Raw genomic sequence first — 23,150 nt, 5'->3', positions numbered from 1 at the left:
GGTGAGACGATACAACCACTGTAACCTCTGATCGCACACCAGTCTTCCATTCCCGGACGGCTTGAAGAAGCTCTGGTGCATTGTCGGTTCTGGCAGCAATTACAGCTACTCCTGTAGCAAGTTCAATTTCTTGCTTCCAGGCTTTCAGTAAGGGTATTGCATCGCTCTTCTGTTTCAATAGGATGACCCAATTTACCCTTGTGGCGCTATCGATAATAAGGAGAAAGTATCTGTGCCCTCGAATGGTCCTTGGGAAAGGGCCAGCAACATCGAAATGGATCAATTCTAGCCTTTTGGATTTTCGTGCACTTAGTTGACTTGGGATTCTGTTAGTCATCTTTGTGAGAGCGCACACTTCACAGACATCAAGAGTTGAAGGGACCTTGATCGGTCTCTGGAGTGTAGTGACTTTGTGCAGATTCCTGATTTTGTCAGGGCCGAGATGATTGAAGCGTCTATGCCAGATAAGGTATCTTTCCTTCTCCGTCATGGTTAATTCTTCGACTTCCCCTTTTGTACCATCAATGATCTCTGCAGAGAGCGCAAAGAATGCAGAATCTTCGTATCCTGGTTTCACATGCGAGATGATATACATCCCATCTTTCATTGTTGCTTTGATGATCTTATTATTCTTATCGTTTTCTGGTGTGAAATACATCTTCTTGAGACTGAATGTACCCTTGAGTCCTGCCTCACAAATTCTCTTGGCTGAGAGCAGGTTGACCCCCAATCCAGGTACATATAGCACACCAGCTAATGATGTCCTTGTTCCATCCTTGCACACCATGTCCACTGTTCCTCGCTCATCCGAGTACATAGCTCCCCCACCAACCGTTATCCTTCGTCGCGGAGTACGAATTAGACTTCTGAATAGAGAACGTTGGTCAGACATGTGTGAAGTGGCGCCGGTATCAGCGTACCATTGCGATGGGGATGCCTTACTAATACTTTCTTTGGTGAGATGACAATGCTCAGAATCAGACTCACTATCGACGACACTTTCAGTAGCATCGGAGCTTGATTCGGCGATATGAGCCTTGTGCTCCCTGCGTTTTTTGTCTTTTCGCACTGGAGAGGTGGATTGTCTTCTCTTCTGTTTGTGCTTTGAATCGGATTTCAAGAGACGCTTGGCGCGACGGAGCTGGAAGCATTTTAGGACTGAGTGGCCAGGTTTGTCGCAGAGTTCGCAAGTGATGATGGATGTGTCGGTCTCCGAGCTTGTGCTAGCCTTACGCTGGCGATGAGGTGGGACATATTTCTTTCCTTTTGCAAGGTGTGCCGAGTCTCCAGAGGTCTGGATCTCTGCCTCTTTGACCTGTAGATGCTTGATCTTATCGTCAATGCTTAGAGTAGAACTGACGACACGGATCATATCAATGATGACTTTGTACTCATCAGGGAGAGACAAGGTCAGGCTTTGAAAGAGTGATTTATCTGTACACAAAGCACCGGCTGAAGCATCCGCAGATAAGAGCTTTCGTCGAAGATCCTTGAGCTTATCCCATGCACCTATAATAGTCATATCAGGGGTATCGTCGAAAGAGAAGGTCTTGATCTTGAGGAGGTACTCGTCTGCTGCGATATCATCGATTCTGGAGTATTTGACGGCTAGATAATCCCAAAGTTTCTTTGCTGTATCATATTCGTCCACTAAAGCCTCATCATCGTCAGATAATGAGCGACAGATGTAAGATAATGCACTAGCGTCGTCCTTAAGAAAGGTGGCCTTTTTGTCGATATTGAGTCGAATCTTTGTAGTGGTACTGCCGCTGCCGCTGGAGACTTGAAGTTCTTCGAAATCCTGGATTAAGTTGTCGGCTGCTGCAATCCGTGCATATTCATGCAATGTCTTTTCGCATGTATAGAACCAACCTTTTCCTCGAAGTTGAATTCTTATTTGACGAGTCCAGCGTTCGTGATTCTCTTGAGTGAGAGGAGGGATGCGCTTGGAGTAATCCTTGGATCCAGTGTCTTCGTTCATTTTGAAGGTTCTGCAAGTAGAAAGCTTGCGTCGATGACCTAGGCGTGATTGATGGTGGAATGAAAGAGTGGAAGAGGAACTGTTTAAGACTGCGCTGTCCCGATTGGGATGTACTAGTGTTTGAAGGGAGAAATTCTCTTCAAGGCGGGGTAATTAAGAATAGTGAATTTTGATTTGTAGATAATGATTTTTGAAGTGATATCGAACACTATGTAGCAGGTGATGCTCTTCAGCGTTAAGCTGGAATGAATGGTCTTTTCAGTAATAACTCGTAGTTTTCTTGCTTGAGGAAAAGGCGCGATGTAAGTGGTTACTTCGCTGTCGCTGCTCAGCAATCTGTTTGCTGTGCGCACCTCGTATGTTGACGTCGCGTTGCGTAGGAGCTTCTCGTCGTCAACCTCTCCTTTGGCAACGTAAGCTATTCAAAGAGCTTTCGGCCTTAGTCTTACTGCAGAGCTACCGGGCTCATAACCTGTTCACAATAAAGGAGCAGGCCAGTGGAATGCATGTATTATTGACTATGTAGATTAATTGTACTAAGGTAAAATCTAACTACGAAGTGGAAGTGATATATGCACAGTAGCTTAGAGCACGTGCCACAACTTCCAACAATAAGATTAATTGAATAATTAAAGGATAATGATATGAATTATATATAATATAATGTTAATAGTTAGAGTTTAAATAATATCAATAATATTAAGCTGAGCTAAATATATGTTATCAATTAGAGAATATAATTATATATCAATAAATATAGAATAAAAAATAATTCATTAAAGGCTAAGAACAGATTTAAAGGCTAGTATTAACCTGAACAAGAAATAGAAGATTATTAATATAAATAATTATACCCTATCAAAATCTAAATAGGAATCTTAAATATACTAAAATAAATAATATCTGAAATAATAAATAGAGAGAAATATAGTTCAATTGGCTTTTAAAACTCTACAAATCGATTATAAATCAATATTTATAAGAATAATTTATTTGAGAATTCATATTTTTGTTAATTTTATAATAACTTGAAAGTCAAATAAGGGAATTGATTATTTGTAATATTATAACTTTCAAACTTGATTTATATTGAAGATTGATGATGAATTAAAGAAAACAGAAAAGCAAAAAATAATCCTAAACTATTGAAACGATCTAGATTTTTTTATCTATATATAACAATATAATATACTACCTCCTTTTTATTATACTATATTAAGTATAGAATTATTACTATTATAATAATTGTAAAGCTTTATTTGATAATTTCCATTGATTTTAGTATAATTTGTAATAAGTTTCCTATATTTATAATGACTGATACTAATTAATTACAATTCTAGAGAGAATATTTAATAAAAGCTCCATAGAAAACCTAACAAGGATTTCCTTTATTAGTATGAAGGAAATATTATATATTATAAAAAATTAGGGTGTCGAAAATGAAAGCAAGAAAGTATATTCAAAAGCCATAATCAATTGAATATTAAGTATGATAATGTGTATAATGATATGGAATGTAATTGAACATAAATTATTAATGAAAAGGTAAGGTTGTATTATATAAATAAAAAATAAAAAATAATCTAACAAAAGTTAAAAGTATATTGAAAGCCTAATTAAATAGTCTTAATAAGAAATTTGAGGGTGGTAAAATAAATATTAAAATAGAAAACAAATTCAACCATGATTTTCTTAAGATTAATAATGTCTAAAATAATAAATAAAAAGAAGACATAAAAAGTTGTAAGAAAATTTTATATGAAATTAAAATAGTAAGGGATATAAAAAGTAATATTGGATTTATATAGAATTGTATAGGGTTGTTACGATGGGTAACAGAATGCCATGTGACAAGTGTCACGTGGTGGAGTCCCCAGGAGCCAGGGCTCCAAGGAGGTCCTTGGGAGCCAGGACTCCAAGAAACTCCAACCAACATCAGAGTACGAAGATCTATATAAGGGAATGGGATTTCATTACAATGTAGAGCTTCGTGCTCAAGAACAATCATTAGTTTCATTACTATAGTTACGAGAATTGCAACCAGTTACAACCTTATTGAATTCCTACTTGAAGTCTAGTCTAAACCACCTCGAGAGATCTCTAGACACTTCCACGTGACCCTAGAGGCAGCTCCCGTAACAAGGGTTTAGGATTTAGTGGCCGTATAGTAAATAGTGGTATAATGGTCAATGTATTAAGCGGCATATTCTCTGATTAGGAAGCTGCGGTTTCCTGAAGCAGAATCACTCACATTCATAATACTATAAAAATTAAAGTTATAAAATAAATTGAAAGGGATTAAAAGAATGGATGGTTATATAAGTAAAAGAGATATTAATTAGAAGGATATAATTCAGCGATTTTAGAGAGTTGTTAATGTTGGAATAGAAATTATGTAATTATATTAGTGTTAATACTAATATCTTTCGATATTACAATAATATATTTTATAGTTTTAGCTTTTAGAACCTTAAGTAATATAACAATAATATGAACCATAGTACTATATTGACTTCATTATCCTCATGGTGATACTAACAATTATCAATATTATTAATATTATTAAATTAGACCAATACGTATTAAAGTGAGTAATACGACTTTTATACTTACGCCTGTACATAATGTTACCCTAATATCAGCCACCGTATTACTATCATATACTAATTACAATACTGGCTCAAATTTAGAACAGCAAAAATCCACTGGCTCACTATCACGGGGCTCCGCAGGCATGGATTGACCCTAACTTTGATCGAACTAATCCTTGGCACTCAGATTTGGACAACATCATGTTCTGATTGTAATTTACATGAGAATGAATATCCTTTTTCTGAATCCTTTTTGAGTGTATCTGAAGTGTTGTGCCTTCGGGTTTGATCTCTTATGCTAATTGTGGAATTCCGGGTTATTTCAGTTCTTTATTAGAAACTTGGGGGATAATATTAGATGGCTAGCTTATGCCATGAGCTGGGCTGGTGTGCTGCGTGGGCCGGATATACAGTTTGTGTTGGAATTAAAGTCAAAATTCTAAAGTTGTTCTCCAATCTAATAGGTTTATAACAGAACGCGTGCTTCAACAACAATCTTTTCCTAGCAATTACAGGTATAATGGTGAAATTGCAATGTGACATTCCATGCGCGAGTTACGACAAGTGTTCTTCTATTTTGAAAGTATTCCCAAATTCATTCGACCACTCAACACTTTCAATTTCTCAGTTCGATTCAAATGTTGAAATATTAAAATGTGTTCAGATTTTTAATTGTTTTTAGACATTCAAACCCTTGTATTATTGGATTGCAGTCCGGACTACTGGATACCCTGACTGGGCGAGATTGACAATACCGCTGGTTTTTCAAGTTCCCTAATTAAACTAGCAAATCATGATAACTTAGATATACTCTTCAATCGGTTTGCACATCTGGCTTTCATATGAGATCTCGTCTCGATTGTCTCTAACCGCAAACTTGTAAAGAAATAGTATCACGTGCATCTTGGTCTTCTGACGTGCTTCTATATTACCTACAATCGAATTCAAAGTTGAGCGTAAGACTTAATACACTCATGTGTCGAAGTTGAAGTTTTATCCATTAGATTCAAAGCAATCTTGTTTTCTGTTTCCTAACTTTCGTGAGGAATTGGTAGGTGTCATATCAAGCTACTTTGCTTGTGAATCAGTAGGCTGCCGGCATCAGCTCAGCAGATGACACACCTAATCAGATCACTGTAATGAATCGAAGTATAAGTAATGAAAAGAAGTCTAAAAGTGTTTTGAGCATCAACTAATTTAGATCTCTTTACTCCTCTGTCGAACGCAAATTCACTTCTCAGAGGATCAGAGAATTTGAGGTTTGCGAGAAGATGTCTTCAGAAGGGCGTAAATGCTCAAAATGTCCCAACGCACCAGAGAACACTCAGCACAACACACATTCCTGCAAGAGACCTTGGCCATTTTGGAAAGATCAAGTTTGTGATAATTGTTTCAGTCCTAGTCATTCATGTTCTCTCTGTCCCAAGAAGACCGATAATCTTGCTATTTGTAGCATTTGCGGACATCTGCATCACAAAAAAGTTTGTCCTTTCAGAAGAACTCCTGATTCGAAACAATATACGAGAGAGAAGTATGAAGCATTCATGAGAAACAATCCCCCAAATAATCCCTCAAATAATCAGCCACATGCAGTCCCGTCTACTTCATCTGCGGGGCCTTCGCAAAGTGTCTCCTCGACCGCAACTTCTGTACCACAAGTTCAATCCCCTCCAACTCAAGTTCAATCCCCTCCAACTCAAGCTCAATCCCCTCCAACTCAAGCTCAATCTCTCCCACCAGGCTCGGTAAGATTGGTCGAGAATTTCATTCCACCAGCAAAGACAGAAAAGGAAGTTGAAGAAATAAAGCGGGCAGGTGGTTTCCAGCAATTGGTCAATCGTCACGCGACAGCTGTAAATGTTGAAGCTAGAGACGCCAATTTGCCTGATCCTGTTCAGGCCAACTACTTCAGAGTCACCTTCAACTCCGATCTTGATTTGCGGAGATACAGGATTAAAATGGATAAAATCAATGAAAAAGATGTTGTCTAGCGTGAGCTTCGTCGTACCTTGATTAAAGAGCTACTCCAACAAAACTCTCCTGCAGGAATATGGGTTTCGGACTATTCGGAGTACATTGTCTCTGTCGGCAAGCTTTATTCAGTGTTCACTGATGTACCAGGAGCGACCGTCGAAGCTCTTCATCATCGTCCTGGTCGAGATCGATCCTTGGTCCCAATGTATAGCTTGATCATTTACGAAGGCCCTTTCCAAAGAGATGCTTTAGACACACATATGTCTTCGAGTGATTCATCATTCTTACCAGATGCGGATCTTAGGATGTTGAACATTATTTCGTGGTTTCAAATTAACGGCTACGATCAACAGCATCCACCAATTTTTGATGGCTTCCGTGTGGGAAATAGATTCTATCCTGCTGTTGGGGGCGTGATTCCTGACCACAAGATTCCATCAGCGCATGAAACGATATTCTTAATAAGAACTGGATTCTTTACCTCGATGCGGCCAGCTATTGGATCGGTGCTGTTGAATGTCAACACCGTAACCTCAGCCTTTTTCCCTCCAGAAATACTAAGTACTTGGATCAAATTGCGTTGGGAACAAGAAATTCCACCAGTCAATGAACAAACTGACCTTATAGGCTTGCGAGTCACTTTCAGTGGCGACGGCCCAATTTCTAAAACTAGAGTCATTCGTGATGTCAATAGTTTAAATATTAGTCAGGTCAATTTCACGCCTAAAAACGCCGATGGAACCCCGGGCCAGGTCACCTCTGTTTTTGACCACATGAGAAACAGTAAGTTGACCCTTTTAGTGGTTCGTATCGACGTCACATAAACCTTTTGCTAAATTGTACAGAGTATCACTTGTTGACATTCAGACCCACTAGCTGCTGCTTGAATATGGGGACAACAAATGATCCGAAATGGTACCCCGGCCGATAACCTGCGGATTGTTGCGGGACAAATTTTCAAGAAGCAACTTCCGGAATATTTGGGCAGCCTAATGATAAAGATTGCTCAGAATCTGCCTGAAACTAACAAGAGGTTAATTTTAAACGGGGCATTGCCTTCTCTGGGAATTCCAGACTAACGAAAGTAGCAATTCGGCCTCAGTATCAATAATGAATTTGAAGAGGTCGTTCCTAGATACCTTCGTCAGCCCATACTGGAATTCAAGGGAGGTTCCCTGTTTGAAATATCCATGCAACCAATGAACAGATCTTCCTGGATGCTTAAAGATAACGGTCGCATCTTCAGGTTTGCCGATACTGGAAACTCGATTTCTAATCTGCATATCATTCGACTCGATGTCCCCAAGAAAGCTCGAGCAGACCAAGTGACCAAGTTTGCTCGAGATCTCCGAAGGAAAATTGGAGACTATGGTGTCGCGTTTACAGGCAATGAAATTATCTTCGACGCCGCGTTTTCGCGAGATAGGTCGAACTTTTGTGTTGGACTTAATGCAGCCCTAGCAGCTTTACGTTCAAGAAATGGTAACAGATACCCAAGACTGCTTCTCGTAGTAGTCCCCGACAAGAACATACGTACCTACGCAAATATAAAGTGGTGGGGTGACTGTGTCGCTGGTATCCCGACAATTTGCATCACCAAGGGTGTGCTTACCAAGGGGAAGCATACCAATCGTGGAATTCAATCGGACATTGGAGTTATCTCTAATATCAGGTCTGTTTTACGAAACTAATTCAATACTAATGTCGATGCTAATTCTTGACTAGTCTCAAGATAAATTTCAAATTAGGAGGCGTTAGTCATTTCCTTAACGACGGGGCAGGTCAAAGAATCCTCTGGGCTGGTGCGAAGGCAAACACGATGATCGTTGGAGCGGATGTTTCGCATGCTGGTAAAGGTAGGGATGCCACGTGCCCTTCGATGGCAGGGGTCGTAGCCACTTTTGATCAGCAGTGCTCTAAATACTCTGCATCCGCTCGCCTCCAAGAGAACAACACCGAGGTATGTACTATTAAGCGATCAATTGCAACTGTTCTAAGATTAAACCTAACATAAGAGATGTAGTCAATTGCCGACCTTGCGGATATGATTGGAGAGCGTCTCGATAGGTACTACGCTGTCAACAATGTTTTGCCTGAACACATTCTATTCTATCGCGACGGTGTCAGTGAAAGTCAATACGGGATGGTTGTGATAGACGAGATTCCTCGCATCAAAGCTGGATGCAGAGCGGCCGGTGCAAGGAATGGGCAGGTACAAAATTGGTGCCCAAAGATCACTCTTCTCGTGGTTGGAAAGCGCCATCACACCCGCTTCTTTCCCAAAGTAGCGAAAACTAAAAAGTTTGACAGCAATCTTCCGTCCGGCTTGCTAATTGATTCAGGGGTCGTTACACCTAATCATTTCAGTTTTTATCTTCAGAGCCATGATAGCGCACTTGGATCAGCAAGGAGCGCCCATTACATTGTAATCATAAATGAGAGTGATTACACACCGGAAATTATTCAAGAAACGGTAAGTAACTCGTTTTCTCACGTTGGTACGGCCTTGTTGACAAATAATTTAGACGAACACTATCTATTTCACAGGCTCTAGAGCATTCAAAGCCTTGTCAGTCTGCACGCCAGCCAAATATGCGGATATTTTATGTGATCGCATGCGTTGCTATATGAAACCGGCTCTGGACAATGATTTTGCTGCCACTTCTCCAAATACTTTGGATTTCTATCGAACGAACACCAATATTTGGGATGCTCCTCGCCAGAGTAGGACTAATCCTTGGCATCCTGACCTTAACGATCTAATGTTTTATCTTTGATTTTCACAGCAGATTAGATTCCCTCTACATTTTTTGTCTTTTCAGACCTTCTCCGGAATTTTACACGTCGATGCAAGAATATTGAAGCAGGAATGCTATTTCTAGGAGTCTAGGTTTGAGCTTGCGCTTGGGATTGTTTTGTTTCTGAAGTTTTGGGGTGTTGAAGTGTTGAAGTGTTGGGTTCTTGGGCTTTTGATGTACTCTGGGGATAGTAATAGGGATGCTTAGAATTTTTCGCCATTTGGCACATGTATCTCCATGTTGGTAATACAACTCAAACTAATGATTTTGACTTTGCACAAACTAGCACCAGTGAGTATTTCAATGATTCATAGGCAGTGACAAGTGATATCTAATTTTTCGCATTTTGAAGGTACTCCACTTAGTATTGGCTTCCGCATCTCGCTCGAATGTCATTATCTTGACAAAGGAAACATCTTTTGAGACGCCAATAATTGCTTTTGTTGGCCCTGTGGAATATTTCAAAGCTGTTCATGTTGTCATTTGCGATTACGAGATTACACAGAAGAGCAGAGAGGTGAGGATTCCTCAACTCGAAACATACTCAGCTACCAAAGTACATACGGAAAAGAATATCTTACGAGTCATCGCAGAAATGGAAAATTTCAAAGTGTTGGAAGTCAAAGCAAGAAAGATACCGAGAAGTGAGTGGGAAAGTAAATACAGCACGGAAGTGTACAACGCTTTGGTATCCATCACTGGTAGGGCAAATAGCAAAGAAAATGAGAGTCCATACACACCTTATATCGCAACCAGCCAAGAAGCTTCCGATGTGACACCGGCTACCAACGATTCTGCCAAGTTGAAAGGGACTTCAACACCCAAAAAGCCCTCAGCCCCTCTACAAAAAACAAGCGCACAGCCAGCAGCAGCAGCATCTACATCACGCTCCGTTCCTCTAAGAGCAGACCTAGCGCATCGAACTAGAAGAGGAAGTTCCACTGTCAGCTCGGCTCCAAACCCTCGAAAGACTGAAGATAGAGGTTCTAGAGGGACACCCCATCAAGGAAGTCTTGGGTCTTCTCGTCAAGATGCTAAGAAAACTCTCAGCTAAAACTACACGAGCTGAAAGGGCCGAGAAGAAGAAAACCCTAAAGGCTATGACTAAAAAAACCGGAAAGGGAAGTTTCGGAGGTAAGGGGCATTACGTTGAGGTGCCTAAAAAATCGGATTATGTTAATTTTCACCCATGATTGTGACTCTCAGTCCAAGAATCTGAAATATCACATCATCTAAAATCTTTCATACTCCTCATACTCAATCCTCTCCTGGTTTCAAAAAAACTGTTTCTCATCAATTAACAATACTTGGTTTTCTTTCCAAGTCGTAATCTTTCTAAAAGTCATTTATGTTCTTACCTGACCCGATGAGATGAACAGCATATAGTTTAACTTTTACGGTATTCTACTATCATCCCCAATTAGCGAATTTGTATCCCTGAATGCAAGCACAGTTCGTTTCGATATCAATTTTCGGTATTTGGATCTGATCCTTTACATACCTAGGTACGCATGACAATAACAAGGTATCGGCGATCTTATATTATGGATCGGAAAGCAGTCTCAAAGTCTGAGGTCAGTTCGAAACCACTCATGTTGGTAGCAAAACATTAAAAGAAAATCGTTTCGATTCATATCCTATATTTCTTCTAAAGAATCACGTTGCATTATTTCTACCTTCTATTCATCCATCATTCATCCATGCATCCCGTCTATGTGTCCAGAAGCTTATACTAACCGAACAGGCTAACATTTGCCCATCAATCATCCATCATCCACCTATCGCAACCAAAAAAACCTTTCAATGCAATATTGTAATGCCAGACTTGGCTTCAACGCTCTTACCAACATTTGATGCGTTGTGAAGATCTACCAAGAACCCGCCAAGAGTGGGAAGCATAGCGTACACGTATCAAAAAGATCAAAGGTCTGACGATCTAACCTCAGAGTGTCTCTTCTCAGCCAACTCATGCTCCATAGTAGCCGAATTCCCATCGATACTTTCCATATCACCTCTATGCCAAAACTTTCGATGAGCCACTCTGATGAACCATGGCGCAGTACCACCACTAGGTTTGTATGTCCAGTATTCCGCATTGTCAGCATCCGGTGGAGCTAATCTACCCATGGAAATTTTTTGCGTCAGGTATACGGATCCATTGAGAGCGGTGTAAGTCATCAGACCAGCAATGAGTCCATATGCGACGGAATAGGTATAAGGAATCGAGACGATGGTGACAAAAGCTGGAAGGGCGTCGCCGATATAAGACCAGTTGACCGAAACAACTTGACGCATCATCATGCATCCTACCAATATAAGAGTACAGCCAGTGGCCCATGGAGGGATTGATGCGAATATGGGAGCAAAAAAGATTGATATCAAAAAGCAGATACCGGTTGTGATGGCCGTTAGGCCAGTTCGGCCACCCTCGGTTATACCAGCGCCAGACTCAATGAATGCAGTTACAGGTGAGCATCCAAACAAAGAGCCAATGGATATTGTCATTGCGTCGGTGCAATATGCTATTGTAGATCGAGGAAAATCGCCAGTTTTGGGGTCAACTGCTCCTGAAAAGCGTGCCATGGAATATAATGTAGCCGTGCAGTCGATGATATCAACATATAAGAATGTGAAAAGTGCTAATGCAAAGTGAGAGCCTGCAGCTGTGATGTCCCAATCTTGTGCAGCAAGAGTATTGCGAATTGGGTGAAACGCGACAACTTGTTTGAAGAATTGAAAACGTGATTCGCCATCAGGCGTGTAAGGAAAATATGTGAAGGTTGTACCGCGCCTGATACCACACATGTAAGCTTGGCGGAGAATAATCTCGTGGGTAACACTTACGGCCATGAAAAAATAGACACAATTGCAATGCCAATTATTATCGCAGATTTAAATCTGAATGCCATCAAGTACGCAGTCAAAAACCCCCCGAAGATAATTCCGATCCACATCTACAATGGCAAATCAGTAAGCATTCTGCAGTGAGAAGAAATTTGAAGTATATCTCACTGTAGGATTGGTCATCTGATGGCTAGTGCATGCTCCTGTAACGTCGAGGTACTGAGGAGGACACCCTCCCAAAGCGGTTGGAGTTACTGCAGAGCCAGTCATGGCACCGATTCCTGCGGAGTATGACATCCCAGTCTCAGTCAAAAACAGACCAATTCCGACACCACTTGCGACCTTTATCGAAGCAGGTATTACCTTGACAAGCCATTGCCGCATGCCAATCAGGGATAAGAAAACGAAAATAAACCCTTCCACAAACACAGCCGTGAGAGCCAAACGATAGGGAACAGTGCCAGTTCCATGAAACCCAACAACTTGATAGGTAAAATATGCGTTAAGGCCCATACCGGGGCTAAAAATATTAGTGTTCAATCGTAAGAGCATTCTGCAGAGGGACTCACGCCAAGGCGACAGGTAGATTGGTGAAGAAGCCAAATGCCAGAGACCCTATTCCTGCCACTGCAGCAGTTGCTGTAATCAAATCACGATTGATATCTAGATATAATTAGCAACGACACCAGGCTTTTTAAATTGATATATTTGCTGACCAAGTACACAAGCGGCGTAGGTAGAATCCATTGCGCATGACGGATCTTCAGTATCATGACAGATACAAGTACCACCACTCTGTGATAATACTGTTGACTTTGAAGCAATGTTAGTTATAGCCTATGCCCTGAAGTATGTTCAGCAGCATACATTGACAGCAATGATATATGCCATTGTGAAAAAGGTCGTCACCCCAGCTCTCACTTCCGTGATAAATTTAGCATTTTTCTTTTGCTGTTCCTGATATAGTTTAGCATTAGATAAATTAGATTTGCTATTGAAGACATACATGGCCACATCCATCAAGACGAAAAACTCTGCCAAATGTTGACTTGGAAGCTCTCGTATTGAGATTGTTGATATATTCTTTGATAGATAGCATGATTCGTAGACAGCGATACTATTTCTTGCCGAGTTTGAAGCACACGATTAGAACGTGGGAGACTCCTAGAAGTTATACAGTAACGGTAAAAAGCTTGAGTGATTTTCGGAACAAACTTTCGATATGACAGCGGAAGCATCTGGACAGAAGATGGAACTTTTCGATAGTCAAAGGTAATGGATCGGAATGTAAATTTCAATTTGCAATTCAATCAATGTGCCAACCCCCCATGATCAAAACAACAAAGACTTTGTGAGTTAAACCTTCCTTGTATAAAGTAGTCCTTGACCCTTTGAAACTGGGGATCAAGAGGGGTATCACTGTAGACTACCGCGGAGGACTGCATCATTCGGCAAGGGAGATAATGGGAACACAATGATAGGCTCAGTCTGGTTCGCAAACTAATCAACGGATAATGGCATTTGAGTAATAATGATTGGGGAACGCCTCTTTGTGATAGATCGGAATACCTTCTGAATCAACGTTTTCCGGGAATCATGTTATTCTTTCCGGTTAATTCTCTTGGCATAAATTTCAGCAGCCCGATGAGGTTCATAAGCATTGGATACCCCCATGGGAAATATTGAAATGATGGATGCAGGTACTACCACTTCCTTATATCTAATCAAGAGCTCTCATGAGTCTGTGGCTTCGGTTGTGAAACGTCAACCCCAATGATCATCCTGTGATACTCCTGCATGGCTTGCAGGACACAGCTTTTGGGCTTGGTCCCGACCATAGCTGCATGCGATTTGCAGATAGTGCTGAACACTGCAGGGTGTAAACAGATAAAAGACGACATAATTCGGGAGGGTGCATGTTATACAATAATCACCTGAAAATCATGACCACAGAGGAGATATTGAACTGCGAAGTGGATCAGACGAAAACCCATATCGGGTTTTATTGATTAATTCGGATGAAATGGAAGAATGGAAAAAGAGCGTTTAACGTCCATGAAATGTTAATTGATTCAAAGTTTGATTGACGAATACCGGTTTTGTGTCGTGAGAAGAGCAAGAAAATAGTTGATGTTGTGTGTGATGAGTTTGTTACTGGTCACAATCGCGAAATGTGATCGCGGCTCTTTCGGGATTAGACCTTTTTGGGTTAAAGGCAAGGTGCCTCCTTCCTTCCACCTCCCTTTATGCTCCTGCTTCCCCATCCTATTCTTTGCACCCAAATTGCACCCATCATCCAATGAACTGTTCAACCATGTACAGCATAACTTGTGATATTGGATATCTTCCAATTTCTCTTGCTTACTAAGGTTAAATGCTGTGTTCTCCAAAAAACTGTTCCATCATCCACCTTTCAAAGCCACTAGCCGAATTGACGACCTGAACTTACTCGGCGCACGGCATGGTGCAGTTGGATGATGAGATATCATGCAAGAAGTATGTGAGAGACTCCAAGAGGAGTGGCGCTGATCCACATCCCGCGAATTGCCATCATGCGAGTGGGAAAAACTCCTCGCATGAGCGATAAGATTTTCAACCTCCTGAAACAAACATCATGGTAGGACTACCCAAAAAGCATATATCACAATGAATTTTTATGAATCATTTCCACGTATACTTACTAATGTTACTTTCCCTCTTGATCATATCGTTGGATTTCAAGGGTACTTTCCCTCCTTCCATTGGCAGACTCAACCTGCTACAGACCATACTTTCTAAATATGTTCGACGTTTCATGGACTGATCCCACACGGGAGACCGTTGGCCAGAGAAAACATCGTAAAGATCAAACATCCACTAGGGGATCGTCTCCATCAATAAGAAGTTCGAAGTCCAGTGATTCTTCCAAGTCAATCAAGCACTCTATCTTTGGATTTTTTGGAGGCGGCAACAAAAAGATATCAGCTCCAGTAGCTGTGACATCTCCAAAACAGCCTTCAAAAGTTTCCCGTCGAACGTCAAGCTATACTAGCACTTCAGAGACATCAACATCAACTCAAGAGGTACGTGAAACGACTACGACAACTATTACACGTATTCCAGTAAATGGATTCTTTTCAACAGTTCCATCTTATCAAGAATCCGAGAGAAGTCCTTCGGACGGTGAGTTTCACTTCAATATCTTTGATCTCAAACTAAGTCTGTCTAGAGTCCGTTTTCTCTGGTTATACTGGAAGATCCGCGGGAACTAAGTCATCATGGGGCTCCATAACAGATGGACAAAGCAAGAATCGTTTCATACAGCCTCTGAGCCCAAATTCTTTTGTCACTCAAAGTACTGAGATCACTGTCGCCCCAAGTGAGGATTTCAGTGCATCAGAACAACTAGCTACTCTCGTCCATATCACTTCTGGAACAGTTCCTATCCAGATCCGAGACTCCACAATGAGAGAGTAAGAATCTATATCCCAACAGACCGAGCCTTTGCTGACGTATCAGATCTGCTTTATCATCAACTTCCTCAACATATGACTTTCCACTCCCACCTACACACAGTCCCGAGACCCCAAAGATACCAAGCTCTCCTAGAATACTAAAATCTAGAAATGATACCGGTGCTAGAACTACCGAGTGGTCCATTACAGCAAGGAACAGGCGCTCAGATTCATGGAGACCTCCTGAAACATGGGCATGCCCGGCAGAAGAAACAGCTTCATCAGTAGCCTCATTGAAGTCCTCGGGGTCTCGTCGAAGGAGAAAACCGCGTGGTCGTAATCGCTCACCTTCTAACTCGGAGCAGACTCATTTGCAAATGAATATTCGTAAGATGGAGGCAGCAAGCAATAAAATTATTCTAGAAAGGTTGAATGAAGAATGGATGGAAGTGGCCGACGCATCGGTATATCGAGAGCTCGAGCTGGAGAAACAACTTTGGATGCTCACTGCTTTGCGAGCCATTAATCGCGTTGCTAGAACCCGTGATGCTTCCAGGACGCTCAATGGAGCACCACAACACGGGAAAATGCTTTCATTGTATGAAAATCATGGTGAGTAGCCTTTCCATCATCTCCATTTACATACTCACAGGAAAAGCTTCTGCATCCTTTCTTTCAGCTTTGAATCCGGAAAAACAAATACATCATGTCTCCACAAACCCTTTATCGCCAAAATCATATCCAAATGTTCATCCTCTAGCTGTTCCAGGACCTACTTCACAATTATCTTATGCCTCAAATATCTTCGGTGCGATTCATTCTATAGGTCTACCATCTCTACTGCCCTCATCTTCTATTCCCAATATACTCAAGGAATGTCATCGTACACTCACCTCTTCTCGTACTTCAACGTCAGAAATTCCAGCATCGCCCACCGCGATCAGTCCACTTGGGATCACTCAACCTGGCGTCCTTTATTTAACCATCCTTGATCCTTGTCCAGTTCCCTCATCACTTGGCCCGCGACTGAGATCTTGGCTTGATACCCATCTAACAGTCAACTTGGAGAAGCAATTCCGCTGTTTGAACCCTACTCGTTTATTTCCTTTATGGTTGGCAGATGCAGGACTTTGGGCCGGAGGGAGCTGCACATCATCTTTGAAATTTCTAGCATGTGTTGGAATTGTAAATGGGGAAGAACAAGTAGAATGGCAATTGAAAAGTGCGGTGGGAAGAATGCTGTGGAAAGATATGTGGGGAACCTATGTTGAGGGTGGGAAATGGTGGTGGGACGATGCTGCAATTGTGGAAGAATGTGAGAGAATGGGAACTTGTTGGGCCGGAAGTATTATTGAAGCTGTAAAGGAAGGGTAAACCAGCGGAACCTTCATGCCTTGAGCATTTGGCTTAGGCTCGATGTTTATGGTTTTCTGATTCTCCATATTCACGGGAAAAGGCCTTTGGTTGCGATGCATATACCAGCTCCTTTCAATGTCCTTTGCTTCTGGATACTGAACTTATTTCGTGTAACAATCGATGTCAACGGTCGATGTCCAAACTTTCAGAATATATATTAATCCGTACACCATGAGATGCAAACCTAAACGCACAAGATTATGCTCCCAAACCGTTACACCTACCTGTATGCTCCCGTGGATGCTACCGCATATCTGCAGCCATCCCGCAATCCCGGCCCCCACCTTCCCATCCCATCTCTCTGCAGCCCGTTAATTTCATTACGGTTCCATTACATATTCAGCTCATTTCCCCTATCCTGCTTGTTCGCTTTGCTTACTTGGCTACAAATCATACGACGCAAACTCCTTCCTAAATAGTTTTCAAAATCCACTTATCATTTACTTTCATGGGGTCAACAAGTTCTTTGTTGCATGTCGTATTTCCTCGGTGGTCGAGTCAGTCGTTTTGAAGAAATGGGATGAGAGGTCCGGTTTTTTTCATTTGGGGTGGGTCGGTATGGAATGTTTTGATTGGAGACTGATATTTCGAGTAAGAATTATGGGGCTATGGAAGTGACTTTGAGTCATGAGCGGGGAGATCTTAGATTTTAGTTGTGACATCTTTGGGCGATGAGAGTCTATTGTGTATACGGTACGAAGGACAACGCTGAACGATGGAATTCCGCTGGATTGGTTATAGGGAACATTAATAGAATAGATAGAATAGATAGAATAGATAGAATAGATAGAATAGATAGAATAGGGAAAAAGGAAGAGCAATTGACAATTTTGTATAATGTGTTATACAATCATGCTGCATTTTATCCACAAGCCCACCCAAAAGAATCTTACTCGCCTCAGCGTCAGCACGTATCCGAGATCATTTCAGGGGTATGGTTCACGTCTTTCAACCAATCGTTTTTATTCTCATGAGGGATATCTTGATTCGTTTCTCTCCCAACTTTGAGAACTTTCAAAAAATTACCAGAAACAGCAACTTCATCCATTCCGGATGATCAGGTATGCAACAAACGTTTCTCTCTTTCTCTGTGATTGCACGATGTTGAGTTTTGTGGAATTTGTATGATGATGTTATAGAAGACTCGTATGAGGAGTGGAGTGACACCGTTACAATGGTATGGTGGAATCTGGATGTGAAACCATATCATAGATTTGTACGACTTTAGGTCTACTGGTACTCCGCAATAGATACATTCTGGTGATTCGCATAATCGCTATAACTCAGGCCGAAAGCTTTGTCATTCAGGTGGATCAGTTCAGCCTTATTGCGGATACATTTGAGCGTTCCAGGGTAAATAAATGTTTTTTCGCTCATACGCGTCAACACACTGTGCTGTTTTGGATACAAGTGAAGAAATGAGAAAAGGCTATAATAGGGCAGCGGATAAGAGGAATTTTGAGGTGTGCAACATTGAGAATTGAGGCGACTGAGGGCAAGGCTCATTGGTTACTACCTCTGTCAGATGGATAGCTCTGGATATATAGGGACATGGAGTGAGCAAATTTCGGCGCAAAGAGACGTGCAACAACAGATTTAATGTCGATTTCAAGCAATGGTATATATTCTTGAAATGCTCAAAGTTTTTTTGGTTGCTGTCCAATGGCTGTACAATAGAACCTTGACGCGCATAACACTCGAATGTGTTATAATTGCTTTGCTGACAAGAGTCAAACATTTCCTCGCGCCGTAGTTGCGAATCGCGCGTTGATCCCAAAGCTAGTTGCTATTGTGGAAGACAGAGCAATATACATTCCTTCTCTGCTCACCCAGGAGCAACAGGATCATGTCTAGTACCTGATCAAGTCATGGTTAATCTTCGGCAGTATATCGGTACTTGAAGGTAGTATTCCCGACTTGATCATGTGAGCCAGAGTCACCTGAAAACGTGACTGGGCTATTTTGAACTGGTAAACGTACTTCAGTTTCTTAATCTTCCATTTTGTTGGCTTGGAGGGCATACTTCTCGAGACTTTCGTATACTAGTCCCCCTTGGAGATGTATGACATCCTTTCATTCACATCGTCATACACTTGCTCTTTTCACAGGCCCAAAATTCAAGAATACGTGGTAACATTGCTGAATGAGTAGTCATTTGATGTCTATCTATTCCTAAGATGTGGTTTTTTCTCTCGATAAATTTGTCATTCTGTCTTACTTTTACAATTTATCTACACTAGGAATACTAGTGATCAATACAAGCTTTCAAAGGTAATTGGAGGCAAAGTATGATCATGTATCTTGACACTGGTGCAGCTCCTTCATGTTTAGTCTTCTAAGCTAGCACGACTAGCTTGAACCTCGTCGCAATTAGGATTTTATACTCTACAATTAGCTCAGGAACTTTTCCCCCGCAATATTGAAATTGATGAATGACTTCGACAACCATTGAGCCAGGCCAATATATCCCTATTCAGCCTAGCTCCTCCTCCCTTTATTCTCTCATGGTTGAAGTGTGATTTGTGGTGATAGGAAGGTTGAGTACGGGGTCTAGAGACCAGCGATCATTGAGAAAAGATCAGATAGCCTTGATTCAAAAGAATCAGAAATATCCGCAGCGAGTTTTCTGCCTGACTCATAGTATTTTTAGGTTTGGGCTGACGTACTGGAAATCATTCTTACCCTTCTACTGGGTCTTTATCGAAAATTAGCCATGACCTTGATTGGGAAGATAATTCGAGATTGAACTAAGTAGTAAAACTCTATTGATAAATGACATCTTGACAAGATATGATGGAGCTTTTAATACCTAGTAGACCTAGCTCAGTACTATCCCACACACCAACACCAGTAAACTTCATTTGTCATGAATTCAGTATACGCTATAAGTACTAGTTCGGAAAAACTCTTGTCTGTCAGTCTCTGTACACTTCATAGTCATCCTGTCGAGACTTGCTTAAGCAAATCTTGATTCACTAGATCCAAACTCAGTCTTAACTAGTAATTTATGAACTTTTAGCCTTCTTTACCCCCGTTTACTCGAATATATAAAGACAAATAAATCCTCTCCACTTGCTTCTTTTTTTTTCTAGAATCACAACAATCACTCCAAACTTCTCACAATTCAATTATCCACTGACACAAATCAAAATGGCAAGAAAACACAATCAACGACGAGCAAAGACCTTGATTGCGAAAGTCGAATACGAAACCAAACCTATGCCTCCAGCTCCAAAAAGCCCCTTCGGATCAGAGCTATGCAAATCCGTCTTTCTCAATGACTTAATTTTGGATAAGATCTGCTCGCACCTCGAATTCAAAGACATTACCTCGCTCCGTCTTACCACTCGAAAGTTCAAAGATCATTACGCAAGGGTCATGAAATCTCAATGGAGTATCCATAGGCAACTCTCCTACTACGTCTTTGATACTGATCAGTTCAGAGCACGAATGGGAATGCATAATGTGTTTATTACTGGTCAGATCGCACTGCAATTCTTTGATCGCAATAAGACCGGTGTCCCATTCAAATTACTAGATGGAAATGATGCAGCATTGGAAATGGTAGCTAGCTCTGGAAATCACGCACAAGCTTTCGCAAATTATTTCACTGAAAAAGAGCTCTATGTTCCTGATTTTTTGGGCTTTTGTATGTGTTGTAGAAGCAAGGGAGGCTGTTCGAAAGTAAGTTCTCTTTTCCTATGCCTCAATAACTTTATACTAATTATCAATTAGGTAAGACTATATAAAAGGGTTAAAACAGATGGCAGCATCAGGCGCATCCAGGTATCCTTCCTTGAGAACGATTGGTATCTTAGAAATGGCTGTGACTATGATTCCATTGGTAATGGTCTATACACGGTAGATGCTCTCAAGCATTCCTTGACTACGGCCCAAATCAACTTCATCACATGGAATAAAGCTTATTGCCTATTTCCAAACGCTCTATCTCAGCACAAACTTATCTCTTTCGAAACCACCGACACCGCTCGTGCCAAACCTAACTCTTCATCAGATTATGTCAAACGCGGTTGGACGTTAGATAAGACGTGGACTGCCGAAATGGGTCGATATGACGAAACAAGAGTTGGATTCAGAAGAATTGGAGATTCACAAACTTGGAAGATCGACTTGCCAAAACTCAAAGTGAATAGACGGGACAAAAAGTTGCCGGACGTTGTTATAGAGTGTTCGAACTTTGCCATCCGGACTCGTGAGAGATCGGCTTCTGATGATGCTGATTGTGAATTCTTTACAATGCACGCAGATTCTGGCATTTCAAAAAAATACAAATACATCTACACTTCCAATGCATATTTTGCATGCCGCGGTTGGCAACCACTTGGTTCTGACCTTATGGATTAGTTGGGCATAAGGATACATCCAGAGATAGGATGGAAGCTCTGTAAGATCACGAACCAAAGTCATCTTTTAATCGAACTCCATTATCGCGACGAAAGGAATCATCAGGAAGACAGACTCTCATTTTAATTTGATCAGTGCCTTTTAGGCTGTTGGGAAGGATTTCAAAAGGGTGGTGGACTCGTCATCTTTCAGACAATGCCATATACTTCATGATGTTCTTGGTGCTTCAAACAATATGTCATGCCATGGTACCTAGGTATTCATATTCTACATCTTAGAGATCCATGGATATACTCTTGCTTTTATACAATGCCTGCTCAATTTACTTTAGATGTTTCCGTAGAATTTCATTAACAAATTGCAATTGAAAAAAATGTGCTGCAAGTGTCCAATATCCTAGGAGTGCACTGGGCAGATAGCATAAGCCATCGATATCTTCTCTCAATGCCATAGTCTCAATATAATATCATCACAAAGAAAGCCTCCCTACACTTACAATAAGATTTTTCACAAAGACGTCTTTATCTGCCTTCAACCACACCGCAATATTCACATCCCCACTCACATCCTCACGAAAATTCCCAAGTCGCCAAAAATTCCGAAAAAGTAAAATATTCCATTAAAATCAAAAAAAATCAAAAAGCCCAAAAGCCAAAAGAAAGAGAAAAAAAAAGAGAATCAGGTTCGTAATTCATCACAAAAAGAAGCCATCAGTTTCCCAACAACCTCTCTGCGATATCTCAACTACATCCCTTCTCTCGATCTCGTATATCTACCTAGCACACACATCATATTAGTAATTCGCAAATTTTTGTTTCCGTATCGTACTTACCTCCAAGACATCTTTCCTCAAATGAAGAAGAAACGCATTGGGTATTTCAATCCTCGACTCGGAGCAAAGGACTAAAAGTTCAGTGTGATACTCCAAAAGACGGGCCTGGGGAATGAGCACAGCACCTGATGTCTGATATTCTTGGGTCGGAACTTGGAAATGCATGGTATGTATGTGATTTTAGGAGAATTTTGGAGATGGGGAAGCAATTTTTAGATGAGAGGGAGAAGGGAATTATATGAGGATGGGGTGTGATTTGTTCTTGTTTGGTGTGGTAAGAGAGTTATGGATGTTTGAGGTTTGTTCTTCGGTTTCTTTGTTGTGAAGGGTTTGCTCTTTGTGGATGGAATCATGAGATGTGTGTTGGGATTTCTTTGTCCTAGGGCTATAGCATGATTGATTGTGCATGATTACCAGTCGTAACATTGCGCTCGATAATTATCTCGGGTATCGAGACCATATCAGATGATATTGAGTATCACCTGTAAGGTGTATTATATATAGATCGATGGCAAATGTAGATCTCGTAGTTCGCGGTTCAATTAATGTCGACGAGGCCATACAAGTCGCTATACTGTGCAAAGGCAGCAGATCGTTGCTCCAAAAAATCACTATGTACAAACTATCCAACCATCTACTCACCCTCTCAAAGCGCCTCCGATATCCAATAGAGCCTTTTATCCAGAGGTATATACCGAAAGAGACGGAACGGCATCGTTGAGGAGATGAATCTATCAAACTGGCACTTTCGGAACAGGTAGCGACCGTCCAACAAAGAACAGTGATACAGAAACCTAATTTTGGCATGTTAAGAGGAGTCGTATCAGACATTAATAACAGATGACTTGAATAACTTCGCACATTTCCAATCAAAGACATAATTTGAATATGAAATTTTATTTGATGCCCGTT

The 23,150-nt window shown here is 41.0% G+C and overlaps 5 protein-coding genes across 5 annotated transcripts; 4 read left to right on the top strand and 1 right to left on the bottom strand.

Annotated features, from left to right (window-relative positions):
• Window positions 1-6,752: 6,752 nt before the first annotated feature.
• Window positions 6,753-9,326, top strand: EAF01_007047 (uncharacterized protein; the record flags this gene model as incomplete). Its single annotated transcript, XM_038915301.1, has 5 exons — window positions 6,753-7,352; window positions 7,638-8,221; window positions 8,275-8,509; window positions 8,573-9,022; window positions 9,075-9,326. 5 exons carry the CDS (start codon window positions 6,753-6,755, stop codon window positions 9,324-9,326), a joined length of 2,121 nt encoding a protein of 706 aa, XP_038768939.1.
• A 248-nt stretch (window positions 9,327-9,574) lies between these two features.
• On the top strand, window positions 9,575-10,401 carry EAF01_007046 (uncharacterized protein; the record flags this gene model as incomplete). The annotated part of the gene is made up of 2 exons (XM_038915300.1): window positions 9,575-9,638; window positions 9,713-10,401. The coding sequence occupies 2 exons, from the start codon at window positions 9,575-9,577 to the stop codon at window positions 10,399-10,401; spliced, it is 753 nt and encodes a 250-aa protein (XP_038768938.1).
• An 866-nt stretch (window positions 10,402-11,267) lies between these two features.
• Window positions 11,268-13,290, bottom strand: EAF01_007045 (uncharacterized protein; the record flags this gene model as incomplete). The annotated part of the gene is made up of 7 exons (XM_038915299.1): window positions 11,268-12,138; window positions 12,192-12,301; window positions 12,360-12,711; window positions 12,761-12,854; window positions 12,908-13,004; window positions 13,059-13,148; window positions 13,198-13,290. The coding sequence occupies 7 exons, from the start codon at window positions 13,288-13,290 to the stop codon at window positions 11,268-11,270; spliced, it is 1,707 nt and encodes a 568-aa protein (XP_038768937.1).
• Window positions 13,291-14,971: 1,681 nt separating this feature from the next.
• On the top strand, window positions 14,972-16,999 carry EAF01_007044 (uncharacterized protein; the record flags this gene model as incomplete). The annotated part of the gene is made up of 4 exons (XM_038915298.1): window positions 14,972-15,353; window positions 15,400-15,643; window positions 15,690-16,237; window positions 16,284-16,999. 4 exons carry the CDS (start codon window positions 14,972-14,974, stop codon window positions 16,997-16,999), a joined length of 1,890 nt encoding a protein of 629 aa, XP_038768936.1.
• Window positions 17,000-20,191: 3,192 nt separating this feature from the next.
• EAF01_007043 (uncharacterized protein) lies at window positions 20,192-21,406 on the top strand (the record flags this gene model as incomplete). Its single annotated transcript, XM_038915297.1, has 2 exons — window positions 20,192-20,725; window positions 20,777-21,406. 2 exons carry the CDS (start codon window positions 20,192-20,194, stop codon window positions 21,404-21,406), a joined length of 1,164 nt encoding a protein of 387 aa, XP_038768935.1.
• Window positions 21,407-23,150: the final 1,744 nt, after the last annotated feature.

This window comes from Botrytis porri (assembly GCF_014898465.1).
Source record: "Botrytis porri strain MUCL 3234 chromosome Unknown BPOR_009, whole genome shotgun sequence".
NCBI lineage: Eukaryota > Fungi > Ascomycota > Leotiomycetes > Helotiales > Sclerotiniaceae > Botrytis > Botrytis porri.
The sequence above is the reverse complement of the archived record's forward strand: the minus strand, read 5'-3'. Positions and strand labels throughout refer to the sequence as shown.